At 38.2% G+C, this 16,596-nt stretch overlaps 1 protein-coding gene across 4 annotated transcripts in view; it reads right to left on the bottom strand.

Moving 5' to 3' along the window:
• Positions 1-16,596, bottom strand: part of FHOD3 (formin homology 2 domain containing 3) — a gene marked incomplete at its 5' end in the record, with an annotated part of 370,951 nt that overhangs the window by 310,234 nt on the left and 44,121 nt on the right. For all 4 annotated transcript variants that reach the window (XM_083878098.1, XM_083878101.1, XM_083878099.1 and 1 more), the window contains one exon: positions 4,185-4,249. In XM_083878098.1, the coding sequence (XP_083734224.1) occupies positions 4,185-4,249 (65 nt within the window). The remainder of the gene's footprint in view (positions 1-4,184; positions 4,250-16,596) is intronic.

Raw genomic sequence — 16,596 nt, 5'->3', positions numbered from 1 at the left:
CATTCTAAGTCATTGTCGTGGATCCCTGTCCAAATATCATTTTCAGCATTGATTGCAACACTCCTGATTTAACACCACAGGCATAAGCATTTTAGAAGAGGACATGGGACTCTCTGGGGCTAAATACAGCATCCAGATACGTAAGAGCAAATGGTGCATTTTCTCTCAGAGATCACACCACATTTCGAGAAAAAAAAACAAACTATGAAGCAACGAACAAACAAATAAAGCAGGAGCTGCAAACAGCTGGCCAACCAAAGACTTAATGGTTAAACCAAGTCCATCTGCAGGAAAGGTGGATCTGGTAAAGATCTTTAAAACGTCACTGTCATAATGTTGCTCTGACTAAAATGTTCCATTTAGTTTTCAGGGGTCAAACCTTTTGACATTGTTGGTGTTCACTCTCTATAGTTACATTCTCATTTACATTAGATTTCATCAAGGGTTCAGCTGAGCCCTGTAATTGTTAAATATATACAAACTAAAATAACGTTAAGACACAACTAAATACAAAGTCATATGGTTGCCAAAAATACACAAAAGACTTTTCCCACAAGGGTAGTAACTTATAATAAATGTGATTTGAATAAAAGGTCAGATTAAAAAGCTTGTGGGAAAAAAACCCCTACAATTGACACTATCTGATTTAAGGAGCACTCAGAGCCCAGAAGGCCAACTATGTCCTGGGCTGCATCAAAAGAGCGGCCAGAAGGGTGAGTGAGGGGATTCTGCCCCTCTACTCTGCCCTGGTGAGACCCCACCTGGAGCACTGCATCCAGCTCTGGGTTCCCCAGCACAGGGACATGGACCAGGTAGAACAAGTCTGGCAGGCACAAAGATACTCCAGCCCTCTGGTCACTTCTCCTGTGAAGACTGAGAGAACTGGGGCTCTTCAGCCTGGAGAAGACAAGGCTTCAAGGAGACCTTACAGCAGCCTTGCAGTAATCAAAGCAGTCTTTTAAAAATGAAAAACAGCAGCTAGCGATAGGACAAGAGGCAATGGTTCTTAACTGAGAAAGTGCAGATTTAAATTAGAAGTTAGGAAGAAATTCTTTACTCTGAGGGTGGTGGGGGACTAGAACAGGATGCCCAGAGAAGCTGTACGTGCCTGATCGCTGAAAGTGTTGAAGGCCAGCTTGGATGAGGTCCTGAGCAACCAGTTTTAGTGGGTGGCATCCCTGCCCACAGCAGCGGGTTAGAACTAGAGGACTTTTAAGGTTCCTTCCAACTCTCTTGATTGTCTGATTCATCCACTAAGGTCTTTGGACATCAACAATACAAAAATACGTCTACAATTTTAAATTTGTTATGTTCTCTGAATGGAACTGGTTTCAACAATGCTCTTTTGATATAAAGAAATATTCTAAATACTGAAGTTTGTATTCAAACCACTTAAAAGTATTAGCTAATAATTAATCCTGATAATTTAATTAGGATAAAGCCAAAATGGGAGAATAGAGTAATATTTAAAAGAAAATTTGTTCCTTCATGCTGAAAGTCCTTAGTATGTACATAGGAAAAGAACTCAAATTGAGAATAAAAAAAAAAAAAAAAAGAGAAAGTATTATTGCATTAAATTAAGGTATTTAAGAGGGACTCATATTTAACGGGGTAGAACACACCACAACTTCGGCACCCAAGTTATTTCTTCCCTGCTCTGCCTAAAACCAAAAAACCCTACCCCACTTGACATGGGACTTGCAAGTCTTCCCAGGTCTCAAAAATATTGGCTTGTAGTCAATACCTCCTCTGACACTGAAGCCCAATGAATTCTCCAGAGATTTGAAGTCGCTAATGATGGAAAACTCTATCTGGACATCTGAACATAAACACTTCTGTTATTTCCCACAATTTAAAAGTACAATGAGCTAGAAAGAATTAAAAAAAATATTGATCAAACTTTGAAATGGGAGAGTTTATGGCAGGAGAGCTATTTCTTTGTACCTATCAGCACTTAAGAACAAGTAAAACGCTGAATACAAATATGACAGGAGGCTCTGCAGGAAGGTCACTACATAAACCACACCTTCTCAGAAAGAAGCCCTAGCTACCTGTTGGGGACTTTGCAGAGTCAGTAACATTGCTAACCACAATGCTTTCCATGGAGACTGTGAAGACAGAAAGAAAACACCCAAAGCATGACAGCTTTACTCCATGTTACACCATCTCGGATTCCTCTAGCTCCTGGCTTCTTCTCCAAATATGTAACATATCTTTTAACATCTAATACCTAATGCTTGCATTTCAAAAGAGAAGTTAACAGGCAGCTGATGTACACAAACACACACACAAGCAGCACCCACTGTGCCAGTGAAATAACCCTCTTACTCTGTGTCAGGTTTGACTGCCAGGCACAGCTCTGCAAAGAGCACCATTAGTAAGAAACACAGAATGTTCCCTGACTCTTTCAAACTATCCAATACCAAAAAATATGACAAGCTTGATATGCAAAAATGAAAAAGAAAATAAGAGAAAATAAACTGCATTACATCAAGCTAGGGGCTGAAACAAAAACTTGCCCCAAAAATCTAAACTTCAGCAGGGGGGATGGAAATTAGAACCAGAACTTGCATTTGGCTTTTTTTGACTATAATGAACCAAGCCAAAAGCCCATATCCAAACACACCTCTTTCTCTAGGAGTTTGAAATCTGGACTCAAGTTTTGCAGCCTGTCTTCCTCTGTACTCACTGCTGAATGCATCTCTGCTGCCAGAGAGCAACAGCACCTGACAAGGGACTACACTTTCATACAGGAACAATTAAGATACATGCACATTAATATGGCTAATTGCCCACGGTAAGCTTGAATTAGAACAGATAACAATGCAACTACACATTGAAGCTCAGAACTTTATGTGCTCCAATTCCTCGATGGCTGCACTCTGGAGAAAAAAAAAATTACATGAAAATTCTTTTTATAAAACCTCAATCCGGGAAACTTATCAAATCTTGTCTTGCTGCACTGGTCTGTTTTGCCAAATATACTTCCAGACCTAACAAGAACAATCTTCTCAAAGCTGTTCTTAATTTCACTCACATTTATAAAATCAGTTTAGATTTTGCATCATCTCTGTTCCTTCTCTAACACTTAAAATGTATGCTTGCTCTACTGCTCTTCCTCAAGTCAATGGTAGTAGAGGAGAAACTGTTCTTGCACAAGGCAGCCCAGAGATCGTTCTCAATGAGAGGTATTTGTGGAATTCTGTAGGTTGCTTATACTCAAGTTCAAATTCTCAGAAATGCCACTTCATAACATATCCTGGGGGCAGGGGAAAAAGTTTAGCTGTATTTAAAGCCTGAATCCTCTGAAAGTCACTGTAAAAATGACACAAAACTTTGACTTTCTCCTCCTTCTTTTAAGGACAATATCTTTTCTCAAGGTTTAAGCTACGCTTTCTTGAAGCAAGACCAACAACATGTTAAACATATTAGACTTGAATCTACTGTGGAGAAGCTGAAAACAACAGTGGAACAGACACACCAGATTTTTAATTTTTTTTTTTTTAAACCAGCCTCCCATAGAATGCATCATACTGCCACCAGGACATGAGCATTAGCTTTGCCACTGACACTCGGTGAAACATTCTGCTCTGTAGAATGGAGAACATAATGCCATCCCAGACCATCAGCCTCCATTCATGCAACCTTAAAGCTCTTTAGACATGCACATTATGACCTGCATTTCATAGACTTTTCCTTGTGATAGCACTAACCAGGGTTTTTAAGGCACTGACACTGTGATAATGACAAATATGCAGCCAATATCTGCAAGATGTAGAAGATTACTTCTGCAAGAAGTATTATACTTCATATGTTATTAAAATATAGCAGTTAGCTATCAGCCAACAATTCTTCAGATCCCATTCCTAATGCAGAACACAGTCTTTTACAGGTGCACAAAAAGGCTGTGACAAGACAGATAATTGAAGAGTCTTCAAAGCACCACCCAATCATCTGACTTAACTGTCAAACGCTCTACTTCCCTGTGATGTTTAACATGCTGTAAGGGTAGTGTAGCTAATGCAACCTAATTTCAGCATGCAACAAACAAAATAATAAAACCAATTTATTGGTCATTATTGTCAATTTGGAACACAGTCAAGTCTGATTGATACTTTCCAGATTTCCTTCTTGGCAATTGATTGTTTATTTGTTCTCTTTCAGACATTACCAGTGGAACTTACCAATGCAGGCATGGACTCTCACTGACAGCTGCGTCCTCAGAATTATGCTGTGCTTCTTGCCCCTCCTAAAAAGAGAAGAAAAGTATGTAAAGTATAGTGAGGAAGAGGAACTGGAAATAAACAAGTCGAGCCTAGGAAAAAAAAAAGGGTGGAAGGAATGATAGCAACAGTTAAGTGAGCTCTCCATCTTAATCTCAAACAACAATTTTTTTACCTTTTCCCCTCCCTTCTGCTGGGACAAGGAGCAAGAGTACAGCTGGAAGTATCAGGTGATGACTGCACATTTTAGTTTTCACAGAAGTACTTTAATGCTTTAAAGTATAATTAAGCATTAAAACAAAATCCAAGGTTAAACAAGAGGTTGTTGACACTTTCACGGATCTGCCTGCTTATGTAAGGTCCTTTTCACTCTCTCAGTTCCATACTGGGCTCAAATGGAATGACTATTTTAATTAGCAGCTAAATACCTCATTTGTTTTTCAGTCAAATTACCATTAGTTACATTTCTTCAATCTGAACAAGAGCACAGTTCTTCATTTCTAGGTACTACACCTGCAAACTGGCATGAGGGCACTGACACCATCTTGTCTCTGCACCCAAACCTGCTCACCTGATGGAAGGTGGGAGGGTAAAGAAAAGCCAAGTGTCTTTTAGGCTTGTACAGCAGTGTATTTTCCCTCTTTTCTCTGAAACTAAAAATGCAATTCCTGGACCAGTGGCTCTAGGTGGCCCAGATGACCTCCAGGGGTCCCTTCCTACCTCAGTCATTCTGTGATTCAGTGAATTTATTGTAGGAAAACACTCCTGAAGGCACACTGTTTTCAGAACACAATCAGATGCAGCTTAGTTTGTGTCATGTGAACCGTAGACCCACTTCTATGTACAAGTTAGAGCACAAACCAGCACAACCTTTCTCAGTTCCACACTTTGCAACTCTACCAAACCCTTTACACAGACACCCAGCAGAATCTTCTACTGGCTGTAACTTAAAACAGTTTTATAGTAACAAAACTTCTTCCCCTTATTGTCTTCCTGCCCACAGTTATTTTGCAGAACAAAAATATTTTAAATTATTTTCATGAAAAAAAGAAAAAGTTTTATATTACTTCTCTGAAAGATCTGCAGGGGAAGAAAAGAAAGGGAAGTAGTGAAAGGTATTTTCAGAAAAATATTGCCCCTAGGAAAATATAAGGGAGAACAAAGAAAAGGACCTGAAAAAAGTGGTTAACGTTCACCTGTGTACCTGCTAATAGAGGATTTAGTTCCCTTTTCAGAATGTCAGTTTCTCTACAGATTAAAAAAAGAAGTTAAACAGAGTTTTTTTAAAAAAGCAAAACCAAAAAACTTTAATCAAAAATACTCTTTAATAGGTCTGCTTGGGCATCATTAGGACAAAGTGGGCAAAGTGTGACCCTTCTCTTAAAAACTTGAAGTGCCAAGCAGCAAATGCTATTGCCCCCACAAAAGCAGGCTGTAGTTTGGACTGTGAAATTCCCTGGAGCAGTTCTAGGTTTAAGACTGACTCTCTGTCCACCTAAACTCCTCCTGTTGTTCTGGTTGGACACAGTCTTTGCCTGCGTTCATGTCCTGCAGATTTTTAACAGCTGCCCCTCCTCACAGGAGTGCCAGGACTCCTCTGAAATATTTAATTTACCAAATTAGTGAAGAATTTTTGATCAAATCTCTTGCCCTTCACAACATCTAATTCTGTATGGAAACTGCTTCTCTTGATCTCCCTTCCTTGATGGACTTATTGGTACACCTGACATACACAAATCCTCCAAGATAAAATCAGAAAATGGAAGAATTCAGTAAAGATTGTTTATTTCATCATTGTAAAAGGATAGCCCAGAGTTAGCAAAGCAAAAGGAAGTCTATGTAATCAAGCATATTCTTCCCATCCCAAAAAATGAATTAACTAAAAGAAACTGCTAATTTAACGAATAGTGGACGTTACTATCAGGGCATTCTCCAGTGTTTTAGCAGTGTGTAGGGTACAGTGACTTCACTAGCTCTGCTGAAATCTACAGGTCTGTGGTGATTTGCTAAAAGAACAGACAGCAGATGCCCAGAGTGAAGAAACACAAGGAACTGAGAAATCAGCACCATTTTAAGGCCTGCAGAGCTTCAGGCACATTACAGTTTAATACAGTTTTCCCCTCTTTTCTAAAAATCTAATGCACAATGTTTCTCAATATAAACAAGCCTTTTTTTCTTGGTAGCTCTCCAAGCTGCAACAGTGGTGCTACTTCCTCCTCTACCTCACCTCCTTACAAAGACCCCTGAAAATTTAGAGCAAGCTTTCTTCTACAGGCTCTGTTCTACACTGTCATTGCAACTGTAATACCTCCCAGGACAGAAAATTCTCACACACAAACATTAACTTTTATCTCCCACTGGTTGCATTAACAATTTTTTCAGCCTACCAAAATCAATATGATTCAAGACCCAGAAATTACAAAGATGAAGACTCACTTATGATGGCACATTCCCCCCTTCCCCACAGGCCACACCATGATCATCACTACAGAGTCATTTTGTGGGGTTTAGCAATAGTAGATTTACCCTACAGCAACTAATTCTAATAAAACCAGTCATATGTAAAATATTTGAAATTACACAATTTCCTGATGAATACTTGTGACTATCAGGCAATATGAATAACACTTTTGCAAAATGAAGGTGACCTCTAAAAATTACCACATCCATGATTCTATACATACCAATTTCCTGGAAAGCATGTTACAATAAGAAATAATAAATGCAAAAAAAAAGGGTAACTTGAAATCTATTCATGATTTCACAGACTCAAGAACTACTGGCTAAATAGTATTAAAAAGCATGTCTGTAGGCAAGCCTGTCATGATATCAGGGCAGGAAAGGGAGGTATCATGAGATAGACAGGCTATTTGCATTAAAAACAAAGTAGCAGAAAATACTATTTCCAACAAAAAAGATTAGTTTATTAAAAACAAAACCTAGACATGTAACAAAGGTTGTAATCTACTCTTAACAAAGGCTTATATTTTTATTGATACAACTTTTTGAAAAGAATGTTTCAGTGAGTGCAACTGGCTGCTACGTACTAAAAAAAATTCCAAGAGTATTTAACAGAGTTAATTTAAGTAGCTCCAATTTAACAGTGGAAGAGTAGGAAAATTTCATGTATTGTGCTGATATAGCATTCTGTTGATCTGTGTTGGGACCAGACTCTTTATTGCTCTAAGATTAACTTATGGAATTTGGAGTTACCAAGACACAAAACTTCTTCTATATTCAATTTCTCTAATAAATTAAAGTAAATAAGCACATGTCAACAATTCACTGAGTGCCTGTCTTATGGACTATAAATGCTTTATTTTGTCATTGTTTATGTACCACATCACAAATAGTTTCATTCAATTATACATTTGCAAGTCTTGATTTAAATGACATTTTGAAAATAGTACCTCAATTGACTGTCTTAAACAGTTACTTGTTTTGAAGTAAGCCTTTGTCTGAGCCAAGCAATTCCTTGACCAGAAGGAAAATACCAAGAATGTTGTTAAGGGTACAGAAGGGAAAAAGCATTCATAAACAAAATAATAATAATAATTTAACCCCAAAACTACACATTAGAAGAACCTAACACACAATGTTCCTCTTAATGTTTCAAGGAAACTTTGAAAAGAAATTTTTAGAGTCTATTTCATTAAGACATGACATCTTTCTTCTCAGATCTATACTAAAGACCTGTTTGTACCAAAAATGGGATTTTTATGTACATATCCAATTAAGATTCATTTGCATTATTAGCAAGAAAGACCATAATCATTTCCTTGACAAAGGTCATCTTTGTAAAATAGGAGAATGCATCAATTAACATACATTTTCTATTTTAATGGTTGTTTTCTTTCGGGAAGCAACTATTCAGATTTCCTAATATTCTTCCGAAGGACTAGATAGTTCAATTCAATAAATTTAGCCTCTTTTAAAACCATCTCCTGATTCTGAAAACACATTATTTTATCCTTTAAAATCAAAGTAGAAAATCACTTTTCAAACTTTCCTAGAAAATTCATTAGATTAAAAGTGTTAATTCTACAAAAGGCTATGCTATATCCTTCTGGGCACCTCATGTTCTGCTTTCTACAAAATAATTGACAACCATGGAAAAAGCTACAGTTTCATAGCACAGCAGCACACAAATTGCAGTGGTTTTAATAACACTCTATGGCTGCACAGACAAGCAAACTTACTATTCTTAACTGTATTTGCTCAAATAATAAAATCTGATGCAGACATCAGAATCATCAAAAGGCCATCATAAGCAGAAGCTGAGTCCAATGCTGTCAGAAGCCATGATTTTAGCTCACAAACAATTTGGATATTTTTAGTTAATGTAGGTAAGAGAGTGTCTTAGCTCTGCTCTTAGCTAGGTTCTGTACACTCTTCTATTTCTGAAATATTTGAATTATATAAAAAAACATTATTCCATAAAAGCAAACTTGGATCCGAACCTTTCCTGCAGTGCTACACACATTCATATGGCAACACAGCAACTAAGAGTGATTTTGTTGGGGTGACTGTTTTCTGTTGTGTTTTTTGGGTTTTTTTAAAATAACTAGATTATAATAGGCAATCATATCCTACCCTCAGAGCAGTTTTCAAGTAGCATATTCCCATGACTCTCATTTTACTCTGCTCCAAGTGAGGATTTCATCTATTAAAATTAGTATTATCAGTCAGTTGTAGACAGAGATAATTCTTGAGAATAACTTGGAGACAAAAATCATTTGCTGTGCTAGAAAGTATGATTATGCAAAACCTTTTAAAACTACAAAGTAGTTTGTTTGTTCACAAAGAAGTTTGGGTATTTAAACTAATGAGTATCCTTTCCCTCAGATCCCAGCCAAGATTCTGGAAAGATAGCCTAGATGTGAAAATGAATACTAGAAGTTTCAATTCAAACTGGCAATAGCAGTAAAGGGATTGTAAGAATGTCAGTTCAGAGGATGGACCTTAACTTTAACTTAAGCTTAACTTTCCCCCTGCACAGCCCTTCCTCATTCTACTTTAGAGGAGCGCTGTAAAGAGCAAGTGGCCCCCAGCTGCAGCCTGCTTTAATTTGTGAAACTATACAAAAACCTACAGGTTACATAAGGTTTGCCCTCTAAAGTTTCACAAAATCAAGGAAAAGAAAGGAAAATAAAATCTATATACTGACAAACAGTAAAGGTACCTTGTATTTTCATTATTTAGTTGTTATTAGATGGGAAGGTTTGCTGCTCCCCCAGTCTCAAGCTTTCCCCATATTCAGCTTTTCACACTGCTATGAAGTGCAGTATCAATCACTCACAGAAAGGCCAACAGAGGGAATCAGATGTGCCAGGCATACATTTACCTAACACCAAGCCTCTCTTGAAATAATCAGATGCTTTTTAATAATCCTTCAGAACCACTGAAAGCAATGGAAAACAAAGCAAACACAATGGGTTACTGAACCCATTTAAACTAACATCATGAGCTGTTGCCTGTTTATCCCAAAAAGGGCAGAGGTTGGATGAAAACTAACCTCAACCTGATAACACTGAAACTATTTCCAGACTTGGGCAGCATTTAGCATCAGTCTAACCTGACAACTTACCCTATAACAATTCTGCAGCTAATCCTGCCTGATATAACAATCTAACCATTATGAAAACCTATCTACCACAGATGCTGCTTTCAAAATACACATGCACAACACATGCTTCACATTTTTTTACAGCTTCTCATAGCACTCAGGTTTCTTTGTGGACCATTAACCACCTCCAATAATCACATCCATATTTTCCAACAGAAGTAGCTTAATGAGAACAGCATCCATCAACTCCCGAGCTCAAGAATCACTGATTCTCACAAAAGAAACCTAGACTACAGTATGCCACCAGAAGCAAACACATGGCAACAGACTTGCTGTAGAGTTCATTACTTTTGCAAATGGCTTTTGCTTTTATGTTTCAGAACCCATCCATTTCCATCTCCAGTTGCACACACCTTTCTAGGGAGTGGAAAATGCTTCTGCAATGGGATATTGCCTCACAGTTGCTTCATAGTTTAAGGTACTCCACAGCAGCAATGGAAAACAAACTGTTCCTTGTTGAATGCATAAGGATGAATTTTTTGCCAGAGTTCAAGCACTTGAGTCTATCAGGTTTTCCCTGAAAAAGATCTGCAAGCCAGCACAGACACAATAAGGAAAGTGTTTTTTAACCTGCTATTAATCAGACAGCATAAATCCGAGGCTTTGATTTCAAAGTTGTTGAGATATGGTTTGACTGCCGTTTCACTATGATGTGTTTCTCCATTCAACTGCAGATTCAAGAGATTGAAAAAGAAATTCTGACACTTCCAAAAAAATGTTGTATAAAAGCCAAGGCTTTTGAGAGAGTGCATATGTGCATGGAGAGTGGAATTAGGAATCTCCTTGAAACTTCACTGAAAATCTTATCCAAACAAGTGACCATTTTGAAGTTCTTAGGTGATTATTCTCTAAAGATCCAACTGTCATGTTCAAGCTCATGTTATTACCATTGAATAATGGAAGCAGAAGAGCTCAGGAAATAATATCAATAATTAAAAAGAAGTCTTTTACATGCTAATACTCTTCAAATAGATGACAGCACTGGCAGCATATTCTGGTACGTGACAGGCTGTACAAGGCAAACACACACACTCATTCTCATAGGAAGCCAGTGGGCTTTTCTTTCTTACCTTATTTTTTCCATCTAAAAAATTTAGTGTGAAGTCAGAATGTATCTGCATCCTGTTCATGTAATACACTTACAAGTCATCTAATTATTTTGCAGAGTGGTTTTATTCAGAGCATTCCTAGATCATGATGCATTTACTAAAGTAACAATCATTTGACAAGCGTGGACAAAAATAAGTAAACCAATAAAAACTATTCACATCTGTACACTCTGCATTAAAAAAAACAAAATATGAAAATAATTAAAGTTTCACTAATCCAAGTAGAAATAATCTCAGCATATTCCCTAAGCAAAAACTGGGCAGGCAAAACCTTGCCAATTATTAGAGCAAGCAACACAATGCAAAAGAAAAAAGTATGCATAGATTTTTACTTTTTTTTTCCCTGCAGATTATTCCAATATTGTGCTCTATGTTTGTCAACATGATTTTAACAAATAACTGCCTCATTCCCACTAAATATCTATAAATTACCCAGAAAAATTACATCTCAATGCCAGTGAGTGGAAGAACATCCTGGCTGACACACCATTGTCTGTACAACTCCGCAAATAGGGACTACCTACAGATTTTCATTACAAGATGTTGGGGTTTTACATCCCCCAAACTCTTCACAAGTACACTTCCTAAGCAGGGTTGTAGTTTTTCTTTATTTTCCCCCCCTCTTTTTAAATGGAAACAAAATGAGATAGAAGGAGAAGGGGGAAAAAAATGAGAAACTCAAAAGTGCAGAGTGATACAATCAAGGGATTCACCAAGTATGCATTATAAGCCACATGAATAGCACCCAATTATTTATTACTAATGTATTCCGAGTATATGTCGGTAAAAGGCAGAGCCTTCTGCATACCTCAACACAAGGCAACGATTTTTGCCAGAAGATAATGAATCACTTTCACACTCTCTAAAATGCAACGAGTTCAAAATGGGGGAAACATTTGTTCCATTTGTCCTTTTTAGTAGTTTATGTGCAAGCAAACTTCAGAAGATGGAAAGTGAGAATCCCCTCCCCATTTCCTCCCCGTATTTTCTGAATCATCATGCTGGCTCTTTCCCAGTTGTTAATGGCTCAATTTCCACACATGAAAACAAAAACCTTCCAAAAGCCCCTCAAATAGTTGAGGGTTGACTGCTGCCTTCACAGTCAGAAAATGATGAATTTTCAAGAGCTGTCATTCATGAAAAAAACTATGTCCCTCCCCAACCCAAAAGCTCAACCCATATATAATTGTTTTCAGTGGGATGTTTATCCTCTCATTTAGTGAAAGATTGATAGCACAATCAATTAAATCTCCATCTTATATTTTTGTATTAAGAAAACACAAACTTTATGAGTTGGAAAATGGTGAAGAGAATTGCATTAGAAGAGCTATTTTAATAATAACATTGTTTCTGGGTAAAACAAACAGTGTTTCCACACTTCTTGTCAGCCTCGCATCACGTTCTTCTTCAGAGATGACACATCACTTGACCAATACTTTCCAATTCTTAGGTTATATATTTCCCACGGCTGTCAGTAACTGTCAAGCTCTGGCTGCACATTCCTCCCAGGAATCTTTAGACTGGACAATTTCTGATCATAGTTTTCCTATCACCTGTACTTTGAAGTTAATGTTACATAAGGGGTTTTAATTTAAAACCTCTTCACACTTGCAGAAACCGATGCCTTGAAATATCTGGATTTTTGTGGAAAAAAAGTGTTAGAACTGGAAACCTACAGGACAAGGAGGAAAATAAAATAAATTATTCTCCAACAGCTGAGTCACTTGATGTTTCCACATCTTCAGGCAAAGGGTCCCTCCAGCACTCTGAGCCACATTCTGGGACCCCTGGTTTTGGTTCTTAATGCACCCAGAACCACAGCAGGTGGTCTCAGTGCATTAGGAAGAGCATTGCCACCAGCAGGTTGAGGGAGGTGATCCTGCCCCTCTGCTCAGGCCTGGTGAAGCACATCTGGAGTGCTGTGTCCAGTTCTGGGCTACTCAAGACAAGATACACAGAGCTCCTGCAGCACATAGAACAGAGGGCTATAAAGATCATTAAGGGACCAGAACCTCTCTTATGGGGAAAGGCTGAGGGTGCTGGGCCAGAGGAGACAACAGAGAGGATCTCATCAGTGTCTGAGGGGAAGGTGTCAAGAGAGTGGATCCAGGCTCTTCTCAGTGGTGCCCAGCAATAGAACAAGAGGCAATGGGCAGAAACTGATGCAAAGGAAGCTCCACCTGGACATAAGAAAGAACTTCTTTCTTATGTGACCAAGTACTGGAACAGATTCCCCAGAGAGGTTATGGAGTCTCCTTCCTCCAAGATATTCAAGAACCATCTGGACACAATCCTGTGCAAAGGGCTCTGGGATGACTCTGTTTGAGCAAGGAGTTTGGACAAGATGACCCACTGTGGTCCCTTCCAGCCTGACCCATTTGATGATTTTGTGACCAACTTCATTAGAAGTTCCACAGCTCCAAAGCAGAAATAAACAGCACCTGAATAATAATTTTCTTTCTCACAAAGGCCCCTGATACCTGACCTTAATCTGACTTACAGATCCAAAGGAAGCATTTAATTTTTCTATAATTAAAAAAGAAAAAATTGACTCAGTTTGTAAAAAATAATTTTAAGAACTTTTTATAAACATTTTCCTTTTATTAGAAATCATTCTCTACTACCTTAAGAGAAAAATCCTAGTCTCTTATAGTTGTCCAATTTAATTGATGATACCAAAAAGATAACAAGTGAAGAAGATACTACCCAAAGCAGCATAACACATTTCAGAGCAATGCCCTACTCCCTTAATTGGTTATCTATGCTTTATCAGAATGTGACCATTTTAACCAGACTCAGCAAGAACTATTTTAAAGCTGTCCTACCTTGCAGTAGAACATGCATATGTTTATGTAAGTACATAAAAATAAAATCTACTTTGCACTGATCAACATACTACTTTGTATCTCTTTCTGCTTTTGGAAGTTTCCCATTAGCATCATATTTGGCAAGGGCTTCTTCCTAAGTTGACATAGAAATTCTTAAGTATAAAACACTGTTCTCAGGCCACTTATTTCTCTACATTAATTCCACTTCAGAAATGGGCTTTATATTTATTGCTGGGCCATCAATGCTTTTATTACTAAGCACAATTACTGAGCAGTAAATGTGAAATAAACTACTGTTTTGCTGTACTGCTGTGGTCTTAACCCTGACAGCATTCACTAATTTTCATGGCTTCATTACCGGAGATCCTGGGTTAGTCACAGATTTGCAGCAGTTTAAGCTGTTAGCTCACAACTGGAGGTTAAATTGGAGACACTTATTTTTATCAGAAGGAGATTATCACCTTAGTTTAGTCAGGGGTAAACCAAACAAACACACCACACACCAAGCACATAGACAAATGGATTCCCATGGGATAAAAGCGAGTGTGAGCTTGCTTACACAAACTTCAGCATTTACCAATGGGTAGGAGCACACACAGGAACAGTTGCCATGGAATAGGAAGTGCAGCTAATTCACAGCTATAATTAATTACCCAGCACAAACTCCCTTGGCTGCTCACACACTCTGGGCAATACTACACTGGTTTGCCCTGGGAGACAGCGAGTGCCCACGGTGCTGGTGGTGTTCCAGGCTTGAATTCCCAAATATGTGGTTCTCCTCACAACAGGAGCTGAGTTCAGAGCAGCCCTGCAGCATTTTCTGGCAGTCCTACCTGAAGCCCCACAGATGATCTGTTTATGGAGAGAGGAAGGGATTTCCTCCTCACAAATTGAAGGGAAACACATTTCCAAGCCTCGAGAGCCACTCACTTAACTTACAGCCTCGTCATCTTGGACGAGGGCAGAGTGCAAACACAGCTATTAAGCAGCTTCAATGTTAATAAAGTTAAATAGTTTTAAATAGAACATCTGGCATCAGCTATTTCCATAAGCTGTTTTTATTTAAGTTTCCACCATAAAATACTGGACTTCTCAGCTATTTTCTCATGTAAACCTGAATGCCAAATTTGGCTATCTTTAAAAAAAAGTTGTCCTAGGAAAAACTGTAAGAATTATTCACACACTTTTTGGTTTGGCACTTTATTTGGTATGTAACAGGCTGGGAGAGAGCTAAGCACAACAGTATTTTGGCAAAAAATTTTGCAGTGGAAATTAATTTTTAATAAAGCACTCTTATTGTAGTCATTTGCCAGCAGTAATCACTAAATTCAAAAATAGCAAATCTTCAAATGTTTCCACAGGTACCTTGGTATAGACGTAGATTTTTCTCTTCACAACTGAATAAACTCTGAGGCAAAGTGGGAGAGAAAGAGACACAGATGCTGCAGTATCGACAAACAAAAGCTGTAAAACTATGGGTCAAGCTCTTAAAAAACCCAGCATTTAAACACCCTCACCAAAAACACCCACCAAAAAACCTCAAAAAACATAGGGCAAAACCAGACCACAGAACACTTCAGAATGATATTTGCAGAGCCATCTTACACCCCAAAAGCCACCATGAGCTTTTGACACTACTCTCAGGCACACGGATTAAGAGCACTGTGCCTCTTCAAATTCCTAAGTGTCAACTCCAAGAGGCAGCTCTGACCTGCCCCAGTCATGTCTACCAATCCCAGGCCGCTGCCCACTCCAAATCAAAATCACACAGAGGGTAAACAGCTCATGAAGCCTCTTTGTCCAAGCCAGGGGAGCTACTGCTACGGATGTTAGCTCAACTGGAAGGAGTGTTGGTATGGTTTCCAAGATAGGCGCACACGGAGAAGAGCAAAACTCTCCTTCTCTTTGAAGGACATTTTCAGGACATCCGTGAAAGTTAACACTATCCAGTATTGCAACTTTTTTTTGTAGGCTACTTGCCTGAAGGATCTCCATCTAGACTTTAATGAAGCTGTAAGGTGCGCAGACTGCAACCCCCACTTCTACTACACACAGTAAATTGTGATGGCTCTAATTTCTGCTTACTGTCACACTCCAGACCCCTCCTAGACAGCACATACCAAAACAGGGCACCACAGGTGCTTTTCAAAAGCTCTCATACGCCTTGCATTTTGCATCTTTCGGTGCAAGCAAAGTGGCTTGCAGTCTCTGACCTCAACATATGCTGAGGAGATTTACTTCTACACCATCAAGCCAGCTTAAAAGCTGAAACTCCGTAAAAAAAAAAAAAGCCTTAGCCTGCAGTAAAATTTGCTAGGTTTGCTATTATTTTGAAGATTTATTTTCTAAATACATTTTATATTCACAAATCAGTATTCATTTTTTAACTACAAAAGTAGTAGCATTTTACTATTAGTAGGAACCTTAATTTGTCAAACATTTCTTCATAGGATACAGTGTCAAGGAAATCCACTGACAAGAAATCCTTATCTCATAACTGGTGAATAATTTTCATGGTGGAACTTTCAACTGTTAATTGCCTCCATCCTGCCTTCAAAACACATCCCTCAAAGTCACATGTCTCATTTGTCAAGCCTACAAAATATATGCACATTTGTCTAATTATTTTGATTACACACTCTGGAAGCAGGAATGCTCAGAGATGCCTTGCAAATTGTCCTGTGTAGGGAACCCATATGGGGCCAGTAATTTTATTTCATTTTGCTGTCAATGGTTATTACAAGATAACTATGAAAATGAATTACTACAGTTCCAACTAAAGATTGATTTCAATATTTTACCTAATTATT

Source organism: Zosterops lateralis (assembly GCF_965231275.1).
Source record: "Zosterops lateralis genome assembly, chromosome: 1".
In the NCBI taxonomy this organism is placed as follows: Eukaryota; Metazoa; Chordata; class Aves; order Passeriformes; family Zosteropidae; genus Zosterops; species Zosterops lateralis.
This window is presented reverse-complemented; position numbering and strand designations above follow the sequence as displayed.